This window comes from Dothidotthia symphoricarpi (assembly GCF_010015815.1).
Source record: "Dothidotthia symphoricarpi CBS 119687 unplaced genomic scaffold P153scaffold_2, whole genome shotgun sequence".
Taxonomy (NCBI): Eukaryota; Fungi; Ascomycota; class Dothideomycetes; order Pleosporales; family Dothidotthiaceae; genus Dothidotthia; species Dothidotthia symphoricarpi.
Window position 1 is genome coordinate 1,884,097 of NW_022985009.1, and position 24,745 is coordinate 1,908,841.

At 53.3% G+C, this 24,745-nt stretch overlaps 11 protein-coding genes across 11 annotated transcripts; 6 read left to right on the plus strand and 5 right to left on the minus strand.

Annotated features, from left to right (window-relative positions):
• The first annotated feature begins 80 nt into the window (after positions 1-80).
• P153DRAFT_110128 (uncharacterized protein) lies at positions 81-3,447 on the plus strand. Its single transcript, XM_033661898.1, has 4 exons — positions 81-689; positions 735-2,278; positions 2,333-2,915; positions 2,975-3,447. The coding sequence occupies exons 1-4, from the start codon at positions 257-259 to the stop codon at positions 3,079-3,081; spliced, it is 2,667 nt and encodes an 888-aa protein (XP_033528721.1). The 5' UTR covers positions 81-256; the 3' UTR covers positions 3,082-3,447.
• Positions 3,448-3,813: 366 nt separating this feature from the next.
• Positions 3,814-5,041, minus strand: P153DRAFT_381515 (phospho-2-dehydro-3-deoxyheptonate aldolase; the record flags this gene model as incomplete). Its single annotated transcript, XM_033670050.1, has 3 exons — positions 3,814-3,974; positions 4,029-4,986; positions 5,036-5,041. The coding sequence occupies 3 exons, from the start codon at positions 5,039-5,041 to the stop codon at positions 3,814-3,816; spliced, it is 1,125 nt and encodes a 374-aa protein (XP_033528722.1).
• A 181-nt stretch (positions 5,042-5,222) lies between these two features.
• P153DRAFT_363312 (xylose isomerase-like protein) lies at positions 5,223-6,922 on the plus strand. Its single transcript, XM_033667343.1, has one exon. The coding sequence runs from the start codon at positions 5,524-5,526 to the stop codon at positions 6,595-6,597; it is 1,074 nt and encodes a 357-aa protein (XP_033528723.1). The 5' UTR covers positions 5,223-5,523; the 3' UTR covers positions 6,598-6,922.
• A 1,040-nt stretch (positions 6,923-7,962) lies between these two features.
• On the minus strand, positions 7,963-8,658 carry P153DRAFT_280419 (uncharacterized protein; the record flags this gene model as incomplete). Its single annotated transcript, XM_033663074.1, has 2 exons — positions 7,963-8,480; positions 8,532-8,658. 2 exons carry the CDS (start codon positions 8,656-8,658, stop codon positions 7,963-7,965), a joined length of 645 nt encoding a protein of 214 aa, XP_033528724.1.
• A 153-nt stretch (positions 8,659-8,811) lies between these two features.
• Positions 8,812-10,146, plus strand: P153DRAFT_420053 (WD40 repeat-like protein; the record flags this gene model as incomplete). Its single annotated transcript, XM_033672220.1, has 1 exon — positions 8,812-10,146. One exon carries the CDS (start codon positions 8,812-8,814, stop codon positions 10,144-10,146), a length of 1,335 nt encoding a protein of 444 aa, XP_033528725.1.
• An 82-nt stretch (positions 10,147-10,228) lies between these two features.
• On the minus strand, positions 10,229-11,780 carry P153DRAFT_420054 (uncharacterized protein; the record flags this gene model as incomplete). The annotated part of the gene is made up of 2 exons (XM_033672221.1): positions 10,341-11,780; positions 10,229-10,258 (listed from the first exon to the last, which is right to left on the minus strand). Exons 1-2 carry the CDS (start codon positions 11,568-11,570, stop codon positions 10,229-10,231), a joined length of 1,260 nt encoding a protein of 419 aa, XP_033528726.1. The 5' UTR covers positions 11,571-11,780.
• A 223-nt stretch (positions 11,781-12,003) lies between these two features.
• Positions 12,004-13,109, plus strand: P153DRAFT_281314 (S-adenosyl-L-methionine-dependent methyltransferase; the record flags this gene model as incomplete). The annotated part of the gene is made up of 2 exons (XM_033663136.1): positions 12,004-12,473; positions 12,530-13,109. The coding sequence occupies 2 exons, from the start codon at positions 12,004-12,006 to the stop codon at positions 13,107-13,109; spliced, it is 1,050 nt and encodes a 349-aa protein (XP_033528727.1).
• Positions 13,110-14,006: 897 nt separating this feature from the next.
• P153DRAFT_331459 (phosphoglycerate mutase-like protein) lies at positions 14,007-14,676 on the plus strand (the record flags this gene model as incomplete). Its single annotated transcript, XM_033665464.1, has 1 exon — positions 14,007-14,676. The coding sequence occupies exon 1, from the start codon at positions 14,044-14,046 to the stop codon at positions 14,674-14,676; it is 633 nt and encodes a 210-aa protein (XP_033528728.1). The 5' UTR covers positions 14,007-14,043.
• Positions 14,677-17,180: 2,504 nt separating this feature from the next.
• On the minus strand, positions 17,181-18,651 carry P153DRAFT_307516 (uncharacterized protein). The gene is made up of 4 exons (XM_033664669.1): positions 18,345-18,651; positions 17,910-18,279; positions 17,723-17,855; positions 17,181-17,672 (listed from the first exon to the last, which is right to left on the minus strand). Exons 1-4 carry the CDS (start codon positions 18,531-18,533, stop codon positions 17,240-17,242), a joined length of 1,125 nt encoding a protein of 374 aa, XP_033528729.1. The 5' UTR covers positions 18,534-18,651; the 3' UTR covers positions 17,181-17,239.
• A 1,701-nt stretch (positions 18,652-20,352) lies between these two features.
• P153DRAFT_428138 (GMC oxidoreductase) lies at positions 20,353-22,418 on the plus strand. Its single transcript, XM_033672705.1, has 2 exons — positions 20,353-20,608; positions 20,662-22,418. Exons 1-2 carry the CDS (start codon positions 20,419-20,421, stop codon positions 22,371-22,373), a joined length of 1,902 nt encoding a protein of 633 aa, XP_033528730.1. The 5' UTR covers positions 20,353-20,418; the 3' UTR covers positions 22,374-22,418.
• Positions 22,419-22,785: 367 nt separating this feature from the next.
• Positions 22,786-24,233, minus strand: P153DRAFT_420059 (Clavaminate synthase-like protein). The gene is made up of 3 exons (XM_033672222.1): positions 23,989-24,233; positions 23,376-23,941; positions 22,786-23,324 (listed from the first exon to the last, which is right to left on the minus strand). The coding sequence occupies exons 1-3, from the start codon at positions 24,101-24,103 to the stop codon at positions 22,875-22,877; spliced, it is 1,131 nt and encodes a 376-aa protein (XP_033528731.1). The 5' UTR covers positions 24,104-24,233; the 3' UTR covers positions 22,786-22,874.
• Between the last annotated feature and the right edge of the window lie 512 nt (positions 24,234-24,745).

A 24,745-nucleotide genomic window follows, 5' to 3' on the forward strand; every position in this document is an offset into this window, starting at 1 on the left:
CCTGGCTCTGATCCTTCTTACACGCCTTTCCTCGAGCCGTGTTGCACATCTTCTTTCCGTTGGCAGGACCGTTCCGTGTATTTTTGCTTGTTGCGCGTTCGTGAGGCCCACGTTGGGCGAGTACACATCGTCAGCCTTTCGTCGTTAAGGCCACCAGCCCGAGGATCGAGTGTCGGGCATCTCAGGCCATCGCGTGCGCAGTTTCTGAAATTCTTCTAATCCAGTTTGGCCGCCCACAGCGGCCCGCCTGTGCATCATGTCCACTTTCTCTCAGCAATACCAGTTTCAGGAACAACCACAATTCTTCGATCCACGTGCGTTTGGATATGGCCAATATGACGTCCTACGGCCGAAGACACCAACTGACTCCTTGCTCAACCATACTGGGCTATCACCCGGTCCACTTTTCACCACGCCGCCATTGAGTCGCAATCCCTCGCAGCAACCGGAACTACCTCAAGATCAGCTGCCCGAGCACATGTTTTGGGAAGACCATGGCAGCCTCTCGAATTCCCCAACGTCTGTGAGGACACCGGACCCCGACTCATTCGAGGTTGAAATGCTCGACTCAACCTTACGCAGCTACTACCAAAGTGGAAATACAATGTCGACCCAAGCCCCACAGGATGCCATCCCGGTGATGGACACGGGCATGTTCTTGACTCCTCAAGGTACTATCAGTGACCAAGGTATGTATCTTGAAAAGATCAGGTGCCTCCGCTGACATATCGAAGCAATCCAAGCAGCGTTCAATGCTACTATGGCTGAAGCTCAACAGTACCAGCAACAGTTCAATATGCAAGCCTATCAAGAGCAGCAACAGCAACATCAGCTACAACTGCAGCTGCAGCAACAGCAACAGCAACAACACCAACACCATATGCTCGCGATACAACCACCACATAACTTTTTTGATCAAAGCTATACTACCCAACCGCCTCGACGTGGTCCCTGGACTGGTCAAGGGCCTTCAAGGTCATCAATGGTACCGCGGTCGGGTCATGTTGTCTTTGATCCATCCACTGATCATGTGAACTATTCCGAGTTCCTACACGATGTAGACTCCTGGACGATGAACTCTACGGACCCTTCTTATCTAGTGTCACCCAGCGAACCTATGGCGCCCCCGTTGGACAATATATTCTCCATGGCAACGCAACCTTATGTGCAATATCCGCTCGTTCCTGTTCCTTATCCTCAGATGCAAGCTCAGAGTCCAGTCGAGATGCGCATCACTGGAGCCTCACCTACTCCGGATGCTCAGAATTTTGTGAACTTCAACGCATCGTCAACTCTGTTTACGGAAAACTACATCACGGGATATCAGCTCCCTCCTTCGTCACCAGGCACATCATCAATTGATCAATACCCGCACTCTCCGCTTCAACAAGCTCTGAGCCCGCAAGCTTCAGCACCTAGTCCCAGTAGTTCAGATGGCAGGGTTTCATCCTACCAGCACTCGGACCCTGGTGTCATGATCACACAATTCTCGATACAGCAACCAAACTATTCAGCGCTCCAGTCAGAAAATTCGTTACAAGTCAACTTTCCAGCCCAAGGAAGCATCCCGGAAACGACATTCGATGCGTCTCCAGAACCCGAGTCTTCTAGAAATGGGACAAGGCAGCTGAACAAGTCTGGCGGCAGAACACTTGGAACACATCTGGAACCTACAGTAGCCAAAGCAGCACATGACATGCGGAAGATAGTAGCGTGTTGGCACTGTGTGCTGCAGAGGGATAAATGTGGACCGGGTGATACATGCGAACGATGCTTGAAGCGCTCCCAGCGTCCGAACGCCGATTGTGGTTTGGGGTGCTCGCGTATCAAACTCATTGATTTATCAGACTCGTTCCTTCCTATTCTCGTCACGCAGATGCATGAGAACAAACACCTCGAGACGTTTGTTACTCAGCACATTCAACAATGGGGCAACGTCGAGATGACGGTCATGATGACCTGTGGTCAGCATCACATGCCTAGATTTCCAGTCAAGGTATACGAGTTTGTTCCTAGAGGAAACGCATTGTTGGTACAGATACAGTACAGGACGGACCCGGTTACACATGAGAGAATTGCGATCGAGAAGCAGAGCCCAGCATTAGGTATGGTGTTGATCAACCACAGCGATGAGAAGCGGTACGAAAGATACATCAACGAGATTGTTGAACACCACCTTGATGCATTTGGTGAGATTTGTTGGATGGAGGATGATAACGATTTCCAACAAAGGCTCTTCAAGCTGATGACAAGGGTCAAGCCGAAGAGCGACGACGAGGTATGTGCTTTGACGAGTCGAATTCGCATAGAGTGTCATACTAACTGCTTCCAGGCCAACTTATTCCGCGATGTGTACCGCCTTATTGTCGTCACCTTCATAATGTCCCACACCCTGACCATCGCCGAAGAGACCAAAGTCTCAACCCTATCGCGCATGCATTCCTATGGCGGCGGCAACTCCTACGTCCAAAACTACACCTCACCCCGCATGACGAACCGACAGCTCAAATACTTCTTCTCGCGGCTGCAACGCTCAATCCAAAACAGTCTCCTCAACCGGCTCCAGCAAATGTTCAAGTCGTCCAAAGGCTGCGACAAGTGGCTCGCCGCCTTCCTCGCCGTCGTAGGAATGTGCATGGCGCTCGAAGACCAGCAGAAAACCGTGCACCTCGTCATGGCAACGCGGTCCGCAACAGAGGGCCTCGACCCCCGCGCCGCGCAGGAACAGGCCGACGTCGCGTGCCGCGAAATCGATACCCGCATCCACTTCATCCAGCAGATCTTCCGCTGGAAATACAACCGCAAGTGTAACCCCCTGGTCAACCCGGACCACGCGTGGGACCAGGAGGTGGGGTTTGGTGATGCGACAAGCGTTAGTTTTGTGCGCCAGGTTGCGCAGCTGGTTAAGGAGAATTGTGAGTTTTTTGTCCCCTTGGCTGACCTGTAAGTGGATGGTGAAGCTAATGATGTACAGCGGATTACCTCCAGCAACGGCGCGTGGTTAGCATTTCGCCTGCTAACCAGGGCCAGTATACGGCTCGGCTTGTCGGCGGGTTCTTGCTCTCGTTCTGGATGCCTTGATCTAATACTCACATATTCGCTGTTTCGTTGTCGAACTTGCGTATCATGTTTTATGAATGGGGTGGCATTACTCAGACGATGTGTTACACTCTCTTGCGCACATGTTGGAATACGTTTGGATCGCTTTTCTTCGCTTTGCTTACGACGCGACGTACCTTGTTTACATCTCACGGCCTTTTTCCTTCTTTTCTTTCCATGGGGTGGTCTTTTGATTAACGGCCGCTTTTTTCATGATCTTGTATTTTGGTATACCCTTTTTTTCTGTTTTTCTTTCGGTCGTCTCCATTGGTTGTAGGGTTGTAGGGTAGGGTAGGGTAGTGTGAAGTGCGTTGGAGCACGTAATCATGTCATGTCATGTCATGATGTATACGGATATGTGAAAAGTTCTATCAGTCAGTTACTCTACGAATGAATACACGGGATCGTCTTATCGCATCGCAGCCACATTTCACGAGTGATGGTGAATGTTTGATAAACCATTACTTTTCGTGAATGTTTCGATGGGGTTGAAAACTTTTTGTGCTGACCCTCACGCTCTCCCGCGGAGGCTTTGCCTTAACCATGCTCACGCACTTTTGTGTTGAAGATGCTCCCCAGAAAAACGCCTGTCCGCCCCACCAGCCCAGCCCAGCCCAGCCCCCCCATTCGCTACCCAAAGTCGTGGAAATCATGAATGCCGTCGGACAAGAACAAAAAAGGAAGAGAAGAAGAAGGAGGGGGAGAGGAAAGTATCTAGCTAGTACCGTTCTGACCGGAGAGAGACCTCCTCGTCGCAACAGCAGTAGCCAGCTCCTCGAGCACCTTCTCCGTGTCGGCCCAGTTGATGCACGCGTCGGTGATGCTGACGCCGTACTTGAGGCCTTCTCTGCCTTCCTTGGGGACTTTTTGGTTGCCTGTGAAGCGTGTTAGCCGTTGTTGTAGTTTATCGTGCGAGAGTATGAATTTACCCTCATTGATGTTGCTCTCAATCATGACGCCCATGATGCCCGTCTCGCCCGCGGCGATCTGCTCGGCCAGCGCATGGACGACCTTGGGCTGGTTGTTGTGGTCCTTCTCCGAGTTGCCGTGGCTGCAGTCGATCATGAGACGGGCGTTGAGGCCCTTTGCGCTGAGCTTCTCGCGCGACTCCTTGACGCTCTTGGCGTCGAAGTTTGTGCCCTTCTTCCCGCCGCGTAGGATAACGAAGCAGTCGTCGTTGCCCGTGGTGCCGACGATGGCGACGACGCCGGGCTTGGTGATGGACAGGAAGTGGTGCGGGTGCTTGACCGAGCCGATGGCGTCGACGGCCACGTCCAGCGTGCCGTCTGTGCCGTTCTTGAAGCCCACGGGGAACGACAGGCCAGAGGCCAGCTCGCGGTGCAGCTGCGACTCTGTTGTGCGGGCGCCGATTGCGCCGACGCTGAGCATGTCGGCGAGGAACTGGGGGGAGATTGTGTCGAGCATCTCGCTGGCGAGCGGCATGCCCTTCTCGGTCAGGTCGACGAACAGCTGGCGCGAGATGCGCAGGCCCTTGTTGATCTTGAACGAGTTGTCGATGTCCGGGTCGTTGATCAGGCCCTTCCAGCCGACAGTCGTGCGCGGCTTCTCGAGGTAGGAGCGCATGACGATGAGCAGGTCGTCGCGGTACTTCTCCTTCAGCTTGACCAGGCGGTCGCAGTACTCGAGGGCGGCGGCCGGGTCGTGGATGGAGCAGGGCCCGATGACGACGAGCAGCCGCCCGTTTGCATCTTTGCCCTGCACCACGGCCACGCTCTCGTTGCGCCCGTCGAGCACCGTCTGCCGCGACTTGGGCGTCTGGGGGATCTCGCTCTGCAGGAGGTCCGGCGGCGTGAGCGGGTTGAAGCCGCGGATGCGCCAATCCTCAGAGCTGGTGGGGTCGCCCACGGCCTTGTTCTCGATGAAGAACTGTGTCCGTGTTGGCGGGGGCCGTGATATAGTCGAGGGGTGTACATACCGACATGGCTCTTGCTATGCTGCTGTTGCCAGGGGAGGAATGGTAAATATAGATTCTGTGTGTCTGGCTGAAGGAGCAGTCTTTTTATGAGTCGAAGTGGTGTGAATGAGAATGACCGCCGGAGTCAGCACAGGCTGATTGGCTCTTTTGCGGCACAAAATATTTTTCCTCTTTCTCTGCTGTCCACGCTTTCCACTCATCGGCCCTCCATTTATCATCCAATACGAGTATACATGATGCTGCCAACACACATACAAAGCCACTACAGCACGACTAGAACCTTATGGCCTGATTGACTCCGTATACGCCTCACAGAGCAACACATCGCAAATGTGTGCGGTCATCGATGGCTCCCCCACTTAGTAGCTACGTCACAGCCATGCCATCCGAAAAGCTCCATGGCAGCACTTATAGACACTCGTTGCAGAGCTCACAACATCCCCAACTAACACCGCCCACTTACATAGCCACGTGACAGTCCTCCTACAATGGCCGCCCTCGACCCCGCATCCCTCGCCGCCGTCCCCATCAGCTACGCCTCGTGTTCGCTCGGCAGCCCATCCGACCCGCCACCCCTCCTCGATCGCCTACATGCCATCCACGTCGGCAGTTTCTCTGCCATCGAGCTCTCCTTTCCAGACATCCTGTCCTACGGCGCCACCCTCCTCGGCCATGACGTCGAAGAGGACAACTACGACGAGCTGTGCACCGTCGCGGCAGACATCAAGAAGCAGTGCGACGAGCGCAGTCTGGGCATCATGATGCTGCAGCCCTTCTCCAACTTCGAAGGCTGGCCCGAGGGCTCCGACGGCCGGAAAGACGCCTTCGAGCGTGCGCGCGGCTGGATACGCATCATGCAGGCGTGCGGGACCGATATGCTGCAGGTTGGCTCGAGCGACACACCACTTGAGAAGCTGGACAAGAGCCGGATCGTGCCTGATCTGCGAGAACTGAGCGACCTGCTCAAGGAACACAACTTCAAGCTCGCCTACGAGAACTGGTGTTGGTCGACACACGCGCCCGACTGGAAAGACGTCTGGACCATCGTCAAGGAGGTTGATCGCCCCAACATCGGCTTGTGTCTCGACACCTTCCAGACCGCGGGCGGCGAGTGGGCAGACCCAAAAACCGCGTCGGGACTCCTGGAAGATGTATCCAAAGACGAGCTAACCAAGCGCTTCACACAAAGCCTCGAGCAGCTCAGCACCACCATCCCAAAAGACAAAATCTACCTCCTCCAAATCAGCGACGCGTACAAAGTGCCCCAGCCCTTCTCCGCAGAAAGAGACGACTCGGGCCTCCTCCCCCGCGGCCGATGGAGCCACGACTTCCGGCCCCTGCCCTACAACGGCGGCTATCTGCCTGTCGCCGACGTCGCGGCTGCAGTGTTGAAGACGGGCTTCCGCGGCTGGTTCAGCTACGAGGTGTTTGATGGCGGGGCCGAGGGTAAGGGTCAGGGTCTGGATATCGTTGCTTATGCGAGGGCCGCGAAGAGCGTGCAGACTCGTTTGCTGCTTGAGTGTGCGGGGCAGAAGTTGGATGAGGGGTTGGCGACGCGGTAGTTTTATCATATGTTAGGGTGTGGATGCTGAAGTTGAATGTGTGTCAAGGCTTGTTGTGCGGTTGTAACAGAGTTTGATGTGCTTGTAGTTGAACTACATGTCGCCTCGCGTTGAACTGCTTCGTTGCAGTGAAGCACACGCCGACGAGAGACTGAGGTACCAACACCTTATCCTCATGATAAAAGTAGAATGAGCAGCGATGTGTCCAAGGTGAGGAGATCAGGGCAAGAGACGACCTTTGAAGACATGGATGATGCACAGCAACGGCCACATCAAAGCTTTACTCGGCCGTTCAGTATGAAATCACTAACTTTTGGCTCTCCTACATGCATGCAATGATCGTCTTATACGCCCACATCATGGCTCGACATCTCCCTCCCTCCACATCATCTCCGAGCTGCACTTCCGAACCCACCTCACAGCTCGCGCAAGCCCTGCTCCTCCTCATCAAACTCATCCTCATACAGCATCTTCATCGTGATGAGCATCTGCTCCTTATCCCCCCCAACAGCCTCCTTAATCCATCCCTCCATAGCATAGATCTGATCCGTGAACTTGTCCGCATCAGCCCGCGCCTTCCCCGTCTCAGTAGCCTTCCTCTCCATCTCGACGGGATCCTGCTCGCTATACGCCGCCAGCTCCTTGCGCAACCCCTCCAGCTCCCTGCCCAGCTCTGCATGCCTCGCAATAAGCGTCTGCCGATCGTCACCTACTTCGCATCAGCAACGCACACAAAGCCGTCAAGAAACAACATACCGTCATCATCCCCCTCCTCCCTCGCCCTCCCCGCCTCCCGCACCCTCCCCTCCAACTCCCTCACCACACCGTCCGCCCTCCCCCACTCCTCCCGCGCCTTCCGCAGCGCCCCCTCTTTACTCTTCTTCTCATCCGCCGGAAAACTCCAATACCAGTTCCCACTCCCGATCTTCTCGACGCGGATCTTGTTGTCGTCGGCCAGCGCGCTGAGGTAGTCTTTCACGTGCATGCCGCTGATGGACGCGATTTGCGGGAGCGTCTTCTCCAACACTTTGATGCTGTGTGCGTGTGAGGTTTTGTGGAAGTAGGAGAGGATTAGGGCGGCTTTTTGGGGGTTGGGGGTGGGTTTTGGGGCCTGGGGGTGTTAGTGAGGGGGTGCAGGGGGAGGGTGAGTGTACCATTTTGTGCAGGTGGTGGTGTGTGGTTTTGTGGGAGGTTGTGGTGGTTGAGAGAGGTGGGGAGGTTTGTTGGGGAGTGTGCCGTCCTGGTGAATGCGAGCCAAGACATCAGCTCTCAGGAAGGCAGGCACGACCCACGTCGTCCAGCAGCACCGGGATATATGCGCACAGATTGAGAGAGCTTTGGCTTCATCAAGTCACAGTACGACACTCAGTCTGATTCCTCAGTCGAATCATCGGATGACGACCATGCACTCGAATCGGACTCTTCTTCAGTTCCCCCACCCCTTGACACAGGCCTTTCCATTTCCTTCTCTTCCACCCCTTCCATCTCACCCCGCGCTGCAAGTGCTTCCACCTCCTCCTCATCAGCCCCCTCCAGAAACGCCAAGTCCCCCGTCTCACCCAACACCTCTCTCGCCGTCTCTTCAACCAGAATCCCCAAAGCAATCAGCGCAGTCTCATCCATGCATTTCCAAGCTTTTTTACTCCCGGGCTCTTCCGTGCTGGCATACAGTTTCGACACATGGGCATGCAGTGCGCTCAGCAAGTCGCCACTGGGCAGTTTCTGATCGGGTGGCAGCCGGGTGTGGGCGTAGTAGTAGTCCGTCTCCTCGTATCGGATTGGCGCGTTGCTTTGCTTGAAGAGAACTTCATCTGGGCGGAGTGGTTGCTTGGCGTCTTTGACGGAGGGCGCTTTGTCCACGAGACCTCGTTGTGTTACCTTTCCTTTGCACGGTCAATATATGATTTTAGTGTAGGGCTTTTGGTGTCGGGCACCTGCTACGGCATCGTAGACGCTCGCGAGGCGCCTGGGAGCCCGCTGAGAGGCTGTGCTGTCGTTGCCATCAGACGAATCTGTCGGTGGGCGTGTGAAGCCTCCGTAGTATTTCCTCCGCTTGATCATGTTTAGCGTTGATGTTGTTGCGCGCAGAAATGTTTGGATGGTTAGAGTGAATGTTTACATAAGCTCCAACAAGATCGACGTCGACGTCGACGTCGACGTCATGTTTCACGTTGAGTCTCAAACACGACCATCAAAGAATGTAGTCGCATACATATGACCACCCAACAGCTGCTCGACCGCGCTTACGGCCTCGCCTCCAACAATGTCCTCAGACGCGCCACCACGTCGCGCCTCATCTACGCGCTGCAGCCGGCCGCCGTGAACTTCAGTCAGCATCTCCCCTCCGAAGACAGTCCCCACGAGCGCATCCCCGCACACGTATCCGGCGTGAACGCCATCACCATCGACAAGTTCGAGGGTCGATACCTGCTGTCCGGTGGTGCCGACTCATCAATCGCGATATGGGACCTCGAGGCGCAAACATGCGCAACCTCGGCAGGAGAAACCTACCTGCCCTTATCCGCGGTGAACAAGACAGCAGAAGAGCACAAACTAGGCATAACACAGCTCTGCTTCTACCCCTTCGACTCGCTCGCCTTCCTCACCTCCTCGTACGACCACACAGTCAAGCTGTACTCCAGCGAAACGCTCGCCCCCTCCGCCTCCTTCGACCTCGACGCCGTCGTCTACAACATCGCCCTCTCGCCCATCGCCTCCCACCTGCTCGTCGCCTGCGCCACACAGTCCCCCAACGTCCGCCTCATCGACCTACGCTCGGGCGCCAGCACACACAGTCTCGCCGGCCACACAGGCGCCATCCTCTCCACAGCCTGGAGCCCCACGCGCGACCACCTCCTCGCAAGCGGCGCCTCAGACGGCAGCGTGCGCATCTGGGACATCCGCCGCAGCATCAGCGAGCTCGGCACCCTCGACCTCGAAAACTCTATCGGCGGTACACGCACATCCTCCCGCACCGCACTAGCACACAAAGGCCCCGTGAATGGCATCACTTGGACCGACGACGCCGCACACATTGTAACTTGTGGCCACGACCAGCGCATCCGCGTCTGGAACGCGGAATCCCGCGCAAACACCCTCGCTAACTTCGGCCCTGCGATTAGAAACAACGGCCTCGCGCCTCGCATCCCCGTCCTGCCCCCCGCTAGCTTCCTCCACCCGGGAGCAGATATCCTGTACTATCCCAACGGCACCGAGATCCTAGCCTACGAGCTCTTCGACGCAAAACTTCTGCGCCGTTTACGGCGTCCTGCACCTGCGCCTTCGCACGCTCAATCTACCGGACTTGACAGGGCGAGGGATCGCGTCACGGCGCTGGCGTGGCGCGCGCATGACGTCGAATTGTACTCTGCGCATGCGGATGGGAGTATTGGCGCGTGGAAGCCGCGGACGGAAGAGGATGCAATGGCGGATGCGGAGGAGGAGGGTGAGCGGGAGCAGAGGGAGGAGGGCCGGAAGAGGAAGAGGGGTGTGCTGGATGAGATTTACAGGGGGTTTACGGGGGGGAGGGTGACTTTTGGGGGGTTGTAATGAGATATCGTAGTATGGTATATGGATAATCGGTATGAATCTGCTTCTTCGTCATGTCGTCGTCGAGTCGTTGGGTGCTACGCTACGCTACGTGTTCTTCCCCCATCTCTCTCTCCATTATCACAGTCGAGTCAAGTTCCCAATCATAACTTCACACCCCCTTCCCCCTCCCCCTCCGACTCTCCCCCACCCACCGACACCCCACTCGGCGTCCGCGCCCCACTCCCCGGCGACCGCAGCATAGGCGACCGCACAGATCTCGGCGTCGACCCCGGACTCCGACTCCCACTCCGACTCTGCGGCGGCAGATTCAGCGAGCCCAGCCCGCGCTGTACAGCGAGCCGTTGGGCGTCGATGCGTTTCCGGTGGATTGTGGATTCTTCGTGCGCGGCGAGACGCGCTTCTTCCGTTACCAGAGTGTCGATTTCTGCTTCGCCTTCTGTATCGGTGGTGGGCAGCGGCAGGGGGCTGACATCGCCATCCTCGTCGTCGTGGCGTGCGCGCGTGTGTCGCGACGAAGTGGTGCGGGAGCGCGCAGGCCGTTTACTCCTCCCACCCAGACTTTTCACCGACGTGTCTTTCCTGGAGCTACTTTCGTCTGTCATAGACGGCCCCGTAGCGCGCCGCTCAAGCGCCATGGCAAATTCATCGTCCAGCGGGACGGCGTCGTCGAGCTCGTCCTCACTGGGGAAGATGTCGCCGCGGGAGCTGAGAGAATCCGTCGTGTGGCCCGACGTGTGCGTCCAGCTGCGTTGGCGCTGGTGGCCCTTGAACTCGCTGCCGTCCTGGGCGTCCTCGTCGCTGTCCTCGATCAGCGGCTGCTCCTCGATGGTGCGGCGTGTTGCGCCCGGGTGGTCGACGAGGTCGGCAGCAGAGGGCTTGTAGCGCAGACCTTTGCCGCCGATCTTGAAGGGCAGACGGCCCAGGAAGCCGAAGTAGGACGAACTGGGGATGAGGGTTGGGTCTGGGCCGGCGTCGTGGGGGGCGCTTTTGCGGCGCGGCGTGTTGTAGCGTGGGTCGCGGTTGCGCTGGCCGTATAGCATTGCGTTCTGTCGGCCTGGCTGGGCGGTTGCGCCGTAGTTGGTTCCTCCTCCTCCTCCGCCTCCGCCCAGCAGGCGGTCGAGGTTGTCGTTCCCCCACCCCAGCAGCCCGTCATTCTCATCTTCCTCCCAGTCGTCGTAGAAGTCGAAGCTGGACTCTGCGCGCCCCCGCGAACGCCCGCGATGTCGCCGCCGGTCGTTGTGCGAGGGGAAGCAGGGCGCGGTGCAGGCGTTGACGCAGTGAGTGACGGACGCGAAGCACGGGCTGATGTACGACTGGGTGAAGCCGTAGATGTTTTCCTGGGCCGACTCATTGGCGTGCTCGAGGTTGTCGGTGATGTGCTGGAGCGTGCGGTTCCAGCGGGGGTCGCCGCGCCGATACATGGCTGGCCGGCGGGTGTCGTCGTGGTGGGCGTGTTGGTGGTGCGACGGCGGACGACAGACGGGGTTGGTGACGTAGGGTTATGAGGGTTACGAAGCGCGCGGTGCGAAGATGCGACAGCGCATCGGCTCTACGACGTGGACATGTGCATGTACGTGTGTCGGTGCGTCCATCCACTCCAAGCGCGACACGGGTTATGCGATGCGATGCAGTGGGTGCGTGCAGGAAGATGCGGCTCGACGCTTGCTGCTCCCCCCAGCCTGGCACGGACGAACCATCCCCACACTCACGCTACCGCCGACCGAGACGAGACGAGACGAGACGAGAACAAATGCTTAGCGTTACTCGGACTTCGTCATCGCTCAGCATCTGATTGGCGTGGAACATAGAAAAAGCATCCAACCCATTTCCCCAATAAGTATTGCAGGAAACTCAATGCGGTACATCCGCTTTCTCAAGACTCCCCGCATCGTCGTAGAGAAGGGTACTTCAAGACGCCAAATCCACTGTCTAATCACAATCACATCTGACCTGGGCGACTCATTCCTGCCATACGATGTCGAATTATCAGCAGAACTCCTTTCCAGCCAAAATGAAGAACAGACCATAGTATGGAAAACAGTCCAATGGACAAGCGGCATGCGAAGCCTGGCCATCACACTCCCCCTGCCAAAATCCTCACCACCTTCACTGCGCGTGAAAGTAGGAACAGACGCCAAATCCACACACGACGAATACTCCGCCCTATCCGGCGAACACACCCGCGGAATAGTCTCAGCATGGAGCGCGCCATTCTCCCTCTCCACCCCCGCCATGAAGTTAGCAGAGCGCCGCTTCACACTCCCTTCTAACCAGAAACTCCACATCTGGGAAGAAACAGGGGAAAGCATCGCCCGCCACATATGGTGCCCCATCCCCTCCCTCCCACCACCAACTCCCCACTAACTAACCAACCCCCCAGGGACGCCGGCATAACACTCTCCTGCCACATCTACGACATCGCATCCCTCCTCCCCCCACCACGCACCCCACCCCTCCACATCCTCGAACTAGGCACCGGCTGCGGCACAGTCGGCATCTCCCTCGCCCAACTCCTCCCAAACGCCCACATCCTGCTCACCGACCTCCCCGAAGCCACCGACATCGTCTCGCGCAACATCCGCGCCGCCAAACCCGCGAACGGATCTTCCCTCACCTTCGCAACCCTGGACTGGGACGCCGACTTACCGCGCTATCTGCCCCCGTCTATCGATTTGGTGCTCGCGGCCGATTGCACGTATAACCCCGACAGCAGTCCGGCGCTTGTACGTACGCTGGGGAGGCTGGCGGAGGCTTCGACGCGCGTGGTGGTTGCGGTAGCGATGAAGATGCGGCATTCTAGTGAGGAGGTGTTTTTTAAGCTTATGGAACAGGCGGGGTTTGAGGAGGTGAGGGTGCTGGAGTATAAGTTGCCGGGGGATGTTGAGACGGGGGAGGAGGTGGTGTATTTGCATGTTTATGGATATGGGGTGGGGAAAGGGCGGGATGATGTGGCTGCGTGATTGTTGAAGAGCTTAACGCAGTCGTTCTAATGAGGTATTGAACGGATTCGTGTTTTGGCAGTCATCCGTTCTCGAGTCGATACACAGTCGTGACGAGGTTGTACCAATACCCTCCTACACAGTAAACCACCATACCTGCGCACAGAACATTATGATCAGTAAACTCATCGGAAGTGAAGGAGAGCAGAATGAAGAAGTGAGCCAATCCGATTTGACTAACTCCTCACATGTCATATCGAAGACATCGAGCGAAAAGGATGGCTGCGCAATGCAAAAAGCTCCATAATCAAACTAGACAGCTATATCGAGGAACAATGTCAAATGGCGGTCAACGACTCGAAGCCAAGAACCTACCTCAGAGGGTTTCTGCCCGCAAGAATCCATCTCGCTTTCATCCTCATGAGCGTACGAGATGTGTAGGTATTCGCATATTTGGACCTGGCTCTTGATAACGCAATGTGCTGGATTTTGATCGGGAATACACCTCAGCTCAACTCGATCGCGTGTTGAGTATCAGTTTCGTCAGTACAGTCAGAGGCGAACACGGGGTAGGGGTGAAGATCGTCTATCTTGACCATTTGGTAGGTGAACAAGAGATGAGGAAGAGAGGTAGACTGAACGTGTAATTAGTGCCTTATCAATTCGTCCAAATCTGCATAGTGCAGATCATGTGAACTTATTTTAACAAAGTAGGAGCGTTGAGTAAGCATGTATGGAGAAGGATGAAAAAGTAGGTTATGTATGGTACTCACCATCAGGAGACAAAACGGTTCACTCTAAATTCAACATAGACGGGACGTCGTACTTCAACTACATCCAGCCAATGAGCAAGATTCTGTACGTAATCCAATCGTAACGTCGGAGCTAATACGACAAGAACTCAAAGTATCACCGTAGGGCTTCCAGTCCTCCACTCCCCAACCCATCCGAAACCATGACTCCCCCCCTAATCCACCTCATCCGCCACGGCGAAAGCCTCCACAACATCCACCCAAACCACCCGCACCCCGACCCCCCCCTAACAAAGCGCGGTCACCACACAACAAAGCACACCACCCTCCCCACGCCCCCCGACCTAATCCTCATCTCGCCCTTAACCCGCACCCTCCAAACCGCCGTCAACATGTTCCCCTCCCTCCTCACCACCCCACCCCAAATCCCCGTCCAAATATGGCCCTCCCTCTGCGAAACACACAACACCAGCCCCTGCAACACGGGCTCCCCGCGCGCCGCCCTCCAAACCGCATTCCCCTCCCTCGACTTCTCCACATGCCCGGAAACATGGGACTTCCCGCCACACACGCACGCCGATGCTACGGCGCGCGCGGAGAGAGTGCGCGCGGAGTTGCTAAGGCTTTCGCAGACTTATCATAGTATTGCGGTTGTTACGCATAGGGGGTTTAAGGAGTATTTGGTTAAGGGGAGGAGGTTTGGGTTGGGGGAGGTGAGGTCGTATCGGTTTGCGACGCTGGAGGAGGGGCGGGAGGAGGGGGTTAGGTGGGGGGTGGATGGGGAGACGGGGGCGGTGAGGGATTTTGGGCCGACGGTTTTGGTGTTGTGGGGGTAGTTGGGAGAGGGGGGGTTGTACTTAGCTTATGATGGGAGTAAGGGGGAGGTTATGTGAGGGTGGTTGGGCGGTTGTGTGATGAAATGGAGGCCATCTTCTAAAATACCGGTTGTGATCTTAAAAGTATGCGGACTCAGAATATCTATACGATTCAGCCTGCTCTCGACTGAACTCTTCAGTCCTTGCACGCCCCTTGCGGCAGAATATGCATAACCCATCTCATCGAACACCCACAACAACCAGTACATCAAACGAGTGCCTTCTCTCTCTCTCTCACCTCGTGAATATTCCCCCCGAGAAACCGAACCCTAGGTAGTATGCACCTCGTCTCTCTCGAGGTCCAAACTTCACTCCGGTAAGAGCGGGGAGGATGACTGCGCTTCCCATCGACGAGCAGAAAGTCTTGCTGTAATCGAACGGACACCCTCCCTTCAACGAACTTACGCGTTTCAAAACCTCGTAACCTTGGCTAGACGATTGTAACCCATATCGATTTGTTTTGCGCAGATCAGCAAATATCCTCGCGGATTGACACACTATGTTCGATGCATGGACGAGATCAATTTCCAGTGTGAAAGCGCTCTTGTGGGGTCAGAGAGGCGAGGGTGGTTACGTTGGCTTTGTCCAGTTCTGTACCATCAGCTGGCCGAGTCGCAGGATTCTGCGAAGATGGAAAATCTGGATTGTCGTACACGTCATAAGTGGGCTCAGTAGGGGAGATTTTATCTTTGTCGTCCCTGATTCGGTCTATCGTTCTCTGGTTTGTTCATGATGCATATCTTGGAATCTATGTTCAGAGAATATCTCGTTCTACTTCGCCTTCCCTCGCTCTGTAAAAAGGCAATTGCCCATTCAACTAGATTTTCCGCATTCATTTACTCAATGCATTATCTCCTAATAATGCATTATCCATGACATGATTGCTCTTTTCCTTCTTCGGACGCATCTGGATAAATCAATCTATAACATCACGTTGATGCGACATGAGCGACACTCTTTCGCGTAGTGTTGTTCAGCAGGGACTAGGGGTTTAGTGGTGCATTAAACAAGATATCTCCTGAGTCATTAGGGAGGACTATGTGGATTGGAGTATGCCTCGTGTAGGAAATGATGTGTGACGCGATTACGAGGCGATTTACAGCGTTCTTAGGGTTATGATTGGAGATAAGGGTTGTGATACAAAAGAAGCGTTTGCTTCGGTTACTCTAAGAACGGTGAAAATGATGGAAATCTCCAACGTCGCCAGTTGAACAGTGGTTACGTGGGACGGGATGTGGGGGAGATAGGACAGGTAAGTCAGCCATGTGATCAGAGTTTCTCTTCGTCAGGGCTTCTTTGAATCCGTCCTGGTTAGTCCAACGATCTCTTCCAAAGTTGGCGCCATGCTTGGGAGTATCAATAGTGGCGGATGCCGATTCAACTGGTGAAGAGCCATGTCATGGCAAGCAAGAGGTTCCGTATGGACTAAACGATTTCGGAGAAAATTCGTGCCTTTTCGTAACGTCTAAAGTGTTAAACACAGTTTGATTTGTGGATATGGGGTTTCAGCTGAGAAGCGGCTATGGCGCAAGAACCGACTAGTTAGCAGCTGAGGCCCCCAAACATGTTTCTCCGATAGGAGAAGGAGTTCACTTCCGAAACTCTCACATGGTTATCCACATCAGCCACGCCATTACACCATAGTGCGGGACGATCCGCTAAGCCCGAAAAGCATGTGTGTGGTATGCATCGGCATCAAGTACTTCCGTAGACGAGGGACTGGTGCACGGCTCGTCTGTTGTAGTCTTTGTCGGACTGAACTTTTCATGTTGAACTGTCTACCGTGTGTCGGCAAGAGAGTGACACCAGAAACTGATCGGGCAAGATTTACCATCAACAATCCCACGCACCTATTTGGGTTACTTGTCCGAGAGTGACGACACACTAAAAGGGGCCGTGTTGCGCTCCTTACGAGGTTTATTTTCTAAAGTCGATAAGCCGGAGTCCACTCCAACTTTATTTCCAACGGTTCATTGCAATGTCACTCGTTTGCCGTAAGTGGCTGAAGCTACGGCTAAATAAAGTCGCAGCATATAGCTCCAGAACCTTCAGATGAGGTGGCTCAAAGCTGTTGCACCGGAAAAGCCATTTCGGCAGCGGCAGAGCGGCAGGCTGTAATCCATCCTGGAAGAAGATTGAGATTGAGGGTATAGGTGGTGAATAGGGTTTGAGCATCAGGGGAACTAATGAGTGGCGTCAGGTCTATAGTGTGGGGCTCGTTCACTGGGTCTCAAAACGACGAGTGACTCCATCCACAATCAGCATGGTCAAAAAGCCACTTGCATTGGTGTTGAACTTACACGAACTACGGTAGAACTGCCGACCTAGACCGCAGACAGAAGAAGATAGCCGAAAAGTCGAAGAACTGCCTGCGACCTTTCGATGATGTGGACGAAGTTTGCCAACATGTAACCTCACAAAAGCGCAGTTGCCAGAGGATGAATTTGATAATGGACTGATGTAATATGATGTTGCTACTGAATTTGCGGCATTCAACATTCGACACCGTGCATGTAAACAGCACTCAAACCCACTCGACCGTTCGAGGTCGGGCTGGCCGCTGTTCATGAACGACCATGCTCACTTGTGTAGTACACATGATCGTGTTGTCCGACCCCTTGCTCATAACTACGTGATCATCCGAAAGCATCGTGTTTTCACTATCGTTGTCGGAGTCACGATCCGGCTTTGATGACTTACTGCTCTGCTGACTCGCGACGTTCTTTATCGCATAGCTGTTTCGACTTCCTCGCGTAACTCCAAACACTGTGTCGGGTAGCACCTTGCGCAGGTTTTTCTCAAATGTTTTCCGTAGCGGTGGAAGAGATGCTGTGAAGACACCCACAAACACCTCGGCTATGGCGAAAATGCTGAGATTGACTGATGTGTATGTGGAGTCTGGTGAGTTTCTCAAGGCCTTCATCTCGTACAACTTGCATGCAGATATAGTTGTCGTTCTACGGCAAGATATTAGCATAGTTCACTGTAACAAAAGTGAGTGTCTTACACGAGCCCAAGTAAGAAGACAGCGCGAACACCCCAAATTGTGCGTCTGGGTAGCTGAACCCTTGAAATATACAAGAGCGGGGCAATGGTGTAGATAAGGTCCGTGAGAATGTTTGTCGCAGCCCCGGAATATCCTACAACGATTGTGTAAGCTACGCGCTGTAGGAGCAACGTCCAAGGAGACCCACCTGATATGACTCTGGGTTCAGCGGACCAACAAGAACCTGGCTGTTTGCCCGCAACGTCCCAGTGCTTCGATATGGGGCTACACTCGCCCAACAAAATGACAGAGGGAAAGACAAAGTTTATGCCCAAGTGGAGAACGATAGATAGCCAGACGACGATTCGAAAACTTTTGGAAAAGTCCATCATTAAGATGTAGGCGCAAATGCTGAGTTTGACCAAGGCCATGCCGTAGAGATTGAACAACTGGCCAAACCATAGGTATCTGAGATACTTCTCCAGATTGGCTGGTGTCATAATCGGGTCCCAAACATGTTTACCAGCGCCATATTCGGCAGTTTTGTAACAAAATGAAGCTCCGATGATTGCTAGGACCTGCACGTCTTGTCAGAAACTATGGCCACGTAATCTGGGTGAAGATAGACCACAGAGATACATACGTGACCTGTCCATAATAGATGATCCGTTAACAGGAAGTAGTTCCTGTTCTTGATACTGATACTCAAACGGAGAGCGACGAAGATTGAGCTGAATACAATCAGAGTAACGATGGGTATCTTGAGGGCATTCGAGCGGTCGTCTAAAGGAAGTCCTTGTGGGGTTGCTGCCGAAGTAGACATGATTTTCATCCAGCACCAGAAAGTTAGAATCGTACGATGGAGGAAAGGAGAGGAAGGTGATGAAGCTCGGACCACGACCGTTCGTCGTGAACGCAAACAATCATGCAGCAGGATTTGGTGGAGCGAGCTGTTGTTATAGTTCATGAAGCCATACAAGCAGAGCGGCTAGAATCGCCGGGGACAGGTTGCCCAATCGGGAGAGTGCGACTTGTCCATGCCTGTGGCGTCTATAGTGCCTGGATACGCGTGGGAGCAGGCATTTGCTTCGCGCACACGATTCAGTGATACCCCCGTAACGAAACTGTAATCCTCTCGTATGTGCACATCGCTTGTTTCATGAACATGTAAAACAAATAAGTTTTGCAGAGACTGACAACTTCTTCTCGAAATAGTCTTACTACCGAGACGGATTGTTACACAGTGTTTGAGCTCAGCTTGCGATGCCCAGGGCTTACGGAAAATCAGAGTTTAATCAACAAACTAACCAGATGTTCTAGTTCGTCTCGAATGCTCTGGCGTACCGGTAGGTTGTCATTTTGCAAGCGTCGGGTCTCCCTTGACGCACAGCTCCGCGGATTAGCGCCATCGTGTAGCGTCGAAGCCAGCCAATCACTCTTGATACGCTCTTCGCCTACCATGCGGCTGCCGTCGTGAGCTCGTGGCAGTTGCACGGGGCACTGTGATGTCTATGGTTCACCCAATAGTTCGACCGACTATCGGCACACTCAACTGCGCAGTACTTTAGCATCAACGACGCCAATCTTGGTGAGTATAGGCTATGAAGTCCAGACTTAAACCTCCAGTGTTTGTACAGATTAGGTATCTTCCGCGTGGGGCAGATGTGAACCTAGAAGTCGTGATACCGCTCGTTGCTTCAACGGCTGTTTCGGTTTGTGTCATCAACATGACTGTACGTAACACAAGAGCGACCTACTGCTAATGCTCAATTGAGTGTGTGGCAAGCCGTGTTGGAGCCTGTACATCCAATTCGATCTAAGAAGCGCAAGCGGCCCAGCTAGATCGACGCGCCACATAAAAGCCTGAAAGTTAATCAATAGGGTGCAAGTAGCCGACTTTAAGTCTCTATTGGACGGAGTACCGAATGTCTCAATAGTCTTCAGGGTCGACCAGCAGTGACAGGGCAAAGAGGAATCGAGACTCTAGGTGGTGTCACGACATGTAAAGGTCATAACAGAAGTTCGTCGATTAGATGCGCTTAGGTAGTCAGATCGTACATGATCGACTCAAGGGTTTGCGTTGATCCGGGGCTTTGGAATACCCAAGTCCCTGTGTTGAGCATCAACTGCCCCTGACGAAGAACTAGTTCGGAGAAAGTGCAAATTGTCAAGATCCGAGGCTGTGGTAGGCGACAAGTGTTAGCGTGGTTCCTGCATATGCGGTGCACCCTAGTGCGTCACTTACCACCTACCGGTAGTGCCTGAACGACTCGCCCTCCCGCCATGAGTATTCTACATGGGAAGGGTTCGAGCGGACATTTGTCTCGCCGACACCTCTGCAATTCCTAGCTGAACAAATCATGAGCTCGATTCCCAGACTCACTAAGGTGGCAATTTTCGAACAAACCTCAGCATGTAAACTACCCTTACATCGCACCTCTTTTTGCAGAATAGACCTATTGCCAGTGTGAATTAGCTTCAGCAAAGGCGCACCTCGTTGCAGGCAACAATACACTAGAACCGTGTTGCCGTGACTGGAAGCAACAGACCGCTAAAGGAGTGAGCTACTGACGCTTGCGTGTTCACACCCCTTGTCATGATATTACAAAGGTTTGCCCCATAACTCTTCATCACAGTCGGATCTTTCGGTCCATCACGCTTGCACCTTCCGCTTCGTGTTACCACACTCATTTACGTTACCACACTCATTTCCCACCATGCCTTCGTTTTGTCTGTCCATTCTTTTTTGCACCACTATTTTCTCGTCATCGCAGACTATCCCGAATACGAGTCAAGCGAAGAGCAGTGCCGAACCGGATGTAGGAGGGAAGACGTTTGACTACATCGTCGTTGGCGGTGGACTGACTGGACTCACTGTTGCAAACCGTTTGAGTGAGGACGGTGACCGTGAGTATCCCTAAATCTAAATAAATCCTTCAACATCCTGACATGATAACTAGGTTCCGTTCTTGTTATCGAAAACGGTTTTGTCAACGATGATGTCTCGACTCAAATCCCCGCGTTCGGAAACAGTCTCAATACTGACCTAATGTACGACATTCCTTCCGCTCCCAATGCCAACATTGACGACCAATCGTTTCCCGTTTACGTTGGCAACGTAGTAGGCGGTGGGTCGGTGATCAATGGCATGGCCCTGGACCGCGCATCTGCTGCCGATTATGACGCATGGGAGCAGCTCGGCAATAATGGGTGGAATTGGAACAGCCTGCTCTATTACTTCAAGAAATCCACCACTTTTACACCACCCGTGGCGGACAACGTCAAAAACTTTGGAATTACGTATGACTCATCATATTATGGCACAGATGGGCCAATCCAAGCATCGTTTCCCAATTTCGAATACCCGGACACGAAAACCATCTGGAAATCCTTCAAAGCCGAAGGCATCCCGTTGCCTAGGGAACACGCCGCTGGCACTGCCGTTGGCGCCCTCTGGATTCCCACTGCCTTACAGCCCAAAAATCAAACACGATCTCAAGCAAAGAACGCATATTACGATCCTGTGAAGAGTCGCAGCAACCTCGTCTTGATTACCGGAAAGAGAGTCAATGAAATTCTCTTCGACCAAAGCTTGTTGACCGGACTGAAAGCCAAGGGTGTCCAATTTGTCTCGCGCTCAGATCAATCGGTTAAACAGGTCTACGCAAAGCGTGAAGTCATTCTCGCTGCTGGCGCTGTCTTTACCCCCCAACTGCTTCAGCTTAGTGGACTCGGTCCAAAGGATGTTCTTACTGCTGCAGGTGTCAAGGTGAAGAAAGACATGCCCGCCGTTGGCGCCAATATGCAAGATCACCCCAACGCCTACGCGTATTTCGATCTCAAGAACATGTCAACTCCAAACCCGTTTAGCCTGCTGGACCCCGTATACATGGCCGCTGCACGAGCCCAATACGACACTAATAAAACTGGTCCATACACGCAAGCTCATGGGAGTAGCATTGCATTCTTGAGTCTCCAGAGCATCACCGAGAAATACTCACAAATCGTCAACACAATCACGGCCCAGAATGCACGAAGCTTTCTCCCCTCAGTTTATGCCGATTCGACCCTTCTACGCGGATTCCAGAAGCAGCGTGATATTATCGCAAATCTATACTCGCGCAGCGACGCAGCAGCTGGTGAAGTGCCCATGGTGCCTTTTGGTGTTGCGATAAGCGCGCTCCAGCGTCCGCTATCCCGTGGTACCGTTACCCTGAATCCATCGAACAAGTACGGCAATCCTGTAGTTCAGTGGAACACCTTCCAGAACCCTGTCGACAGACAGATCTTGGTCGAAATGGTTAGGTGGACCAGAAAACATTGGGCAAGGACTGAGCTCAACTGCTTCTCGCCAATTGAACTCATTCCTGGAGTTGAAGCTCAGACAGACGACGAGATCATCGACGCTTTGATCCAGCACAATTACCTCCAAGCATCGTTCGCGCACATGTCAGGTAGCTGTTCGATGATGCCTCAGTCATATGGTGGTGTTGTTGCCAGCGATTTGACTGTGTACAACACGAAGGGTCTCAGCATTGTTGACGCCAGCATCATTCCTTTGATTCCAGCTACGCACTTGCAGGCTACGATGTATGCTGTTGCTGAGAAGGCTGCGGATCTTATCAAAGCTCGCAATAGTGCTACACTCCTTTCAAGCTTACTAGGCTTTTAATACCCTTATTTTATAATCCCATTTGAGAAATTGAGTAAATATTAGCATTATCAGTAATTCGTACTACGACATAAACATACACATTTGTCAGTGGTCATTGGTGAAATTGAGCATCATGAAATTTCCGGCCTTGCGCATTTCCTCATCGTTGGATTGAACGAACATGGTAGGCGGCCTTTGTGTCTGCCATCGTAGTTTGGTAGCGAAAATGATATGCAAAGCACGGTTACTGGATATATTGGCCGTGCGAAGTCATGAAGGAGGAAATGTTGTGTTTTGAACATCAATCGTCCGCCATTACACACCAGAGAATACCTAAGCGATCCGAGCCGCGCATGCGCTGCAGGGCAGTTGCTGAGCAAGAGGAAGTGCTGGGGAGGGAGCTTTGTTAGAATATTCCAAGAGTGTTTTTGACACTAGGGACATTGGATTGTGATACTATCTAGTTATCGATGTTTGATTCGGCCTTGTTTTCACTTGTCTACCTCTCCGTTGGTCTTCTCATACATCGGGTCCAAGCACAGGCTCACTAGCCGCCATGTTGCACTGCCTGAAGATTCTCACTTCCTCGGGCACAAAACTTCCAGTGACTGTGTGCAGCACGCCCCTGTTATTGAATAGGGCCATATCGCCTTCGTCCCAATCCACCGCGTACACCAGCTCTGGTGCAATGCCCGGTCTTTGCATACGGTGCACAATCTCCCGTACTTCCTTCAAATCATCGATGATGGTACCGTCGGCTAGATGCAAAGCTTGGATAGCACTTGGATGCACTTGCAGCGCCAGTTTGTTGGTGACAGGATTCTTCCAGCACATAGGTAGAATCTTGATTTTGGATTCATCAACAGGTGGAAGCTGGTCAATGGGTAGTTCTAGCTCATCAGAGATGAGTCCGAGGCCATCAGAGCGGGACTTGGAAGGGGACATCCAGATGTATGGGTGTGGGGCGTACTAGATGTCTGTTAACCTATAATACCTGAGTTTATGGCGAATAAGACTTACTTGAACCTTTGTCGTTCTGGCGAAGTGCTTGTCTTCCTCGCTTAGGAGATCGTACATCTTATAGCTTGACACAAACGCTGTGCTGCCCCGAGATAGCTTCAACTCATCACCGGTTCCATCATCATACCGCAGCGTCTGATATTCTGTTTTTGGAACCTTGACAGCTAACAAACTCGTGACCTTTGGAGGCTCCAAATCATATAGTGCGGCGTCGATATGCCACCTATAGAATCTCGTGTTTTCACGGTCATCTTCGTCGCTGATGGCTTGCTTGTGAAATGTGCGGTGGTGAGGGTGCTTCAGTGTAATATTTTTAAGTCCTTCGAATTCAGCAACGGGCCCGTTGCCGATGACTTGAACTTGTGGCTGGTGAGGGATGGTCTTCAAGTCAGGGTGAAGAATTGAGCGTTTGGCATCAAGAGTTTTGCCGTGTCCGTAACCGGTGGCTGAGGGGTCGAAGAGCCGAGTCAGTTCATATTGGGCTTTTGGTGAGAGGGCCTGCTGGCTCTTGAAAAGTATAACTTGGTTCTCATAGAGAGCTTTGATGATTATCTCTGCGTCGGATTCTGTACATGTCAGCCCGATCGCTTATCAATGTCGACAGCCGACATACCAGTAATGTTTTCAAGGTCAGCACCTCGAATCTCGGCGCCGAAGTCGAAAGATGAACCTTCTTGAGGTTGTATCTTGTGTATGGTGATTGGACTTGGGGTAGTGGCGTGAGGCATGGTGATTGGTTGAACTTGCGAAAATAAGTTTTGGGATTCTGAATTTAGCAGCTTCCCCAGTAAATGTGGTGTTCTTGTAGTCTGTTTGATACTTTCTTTCCAAAGTCTAACTAACTGGATATATACTGCATGTTCAGTGCTACAAGTCATCTAGCCTCCGATGTTGATGAGATCGGAGGCGGCCGATCAAGCCTTGGTGCCCCGCTCTGATCCAATCACGGTGTGCTCCGTCTACGAAAGTGGAGAAACGCACCGAAGCGAAAATTCTTTGATAAGACAGTCGGCGCATTGCGTTCAAGAAGTCCTTCGCAAGCGGCCGAGGTGGCAATTCTTATAGCGAATATTCCAGTGGAGGAGTGTCGCGGTCACAACCGTGATATTGCCACGCATTACAATAGTGTTGTGACCACCGAGTCGGGCTGCTGGGAGTCACATTGAATACTGACTGCAAAGAGATTGCGGTTATCGATAAAGTGTATCTCATTGTTTTAGTAAAGAAATTAGCGACTCAATTGTCAGTTCATCATCCTGCATGAAGCAAGCTAGCAAAGGTGCAAAGGAGTAAAGCAAAGCCCAATACAGTTCAGAATACCAAAACAATCGACCACCAAGCCTCATTACAACCTGTTCCAGACGACCAAC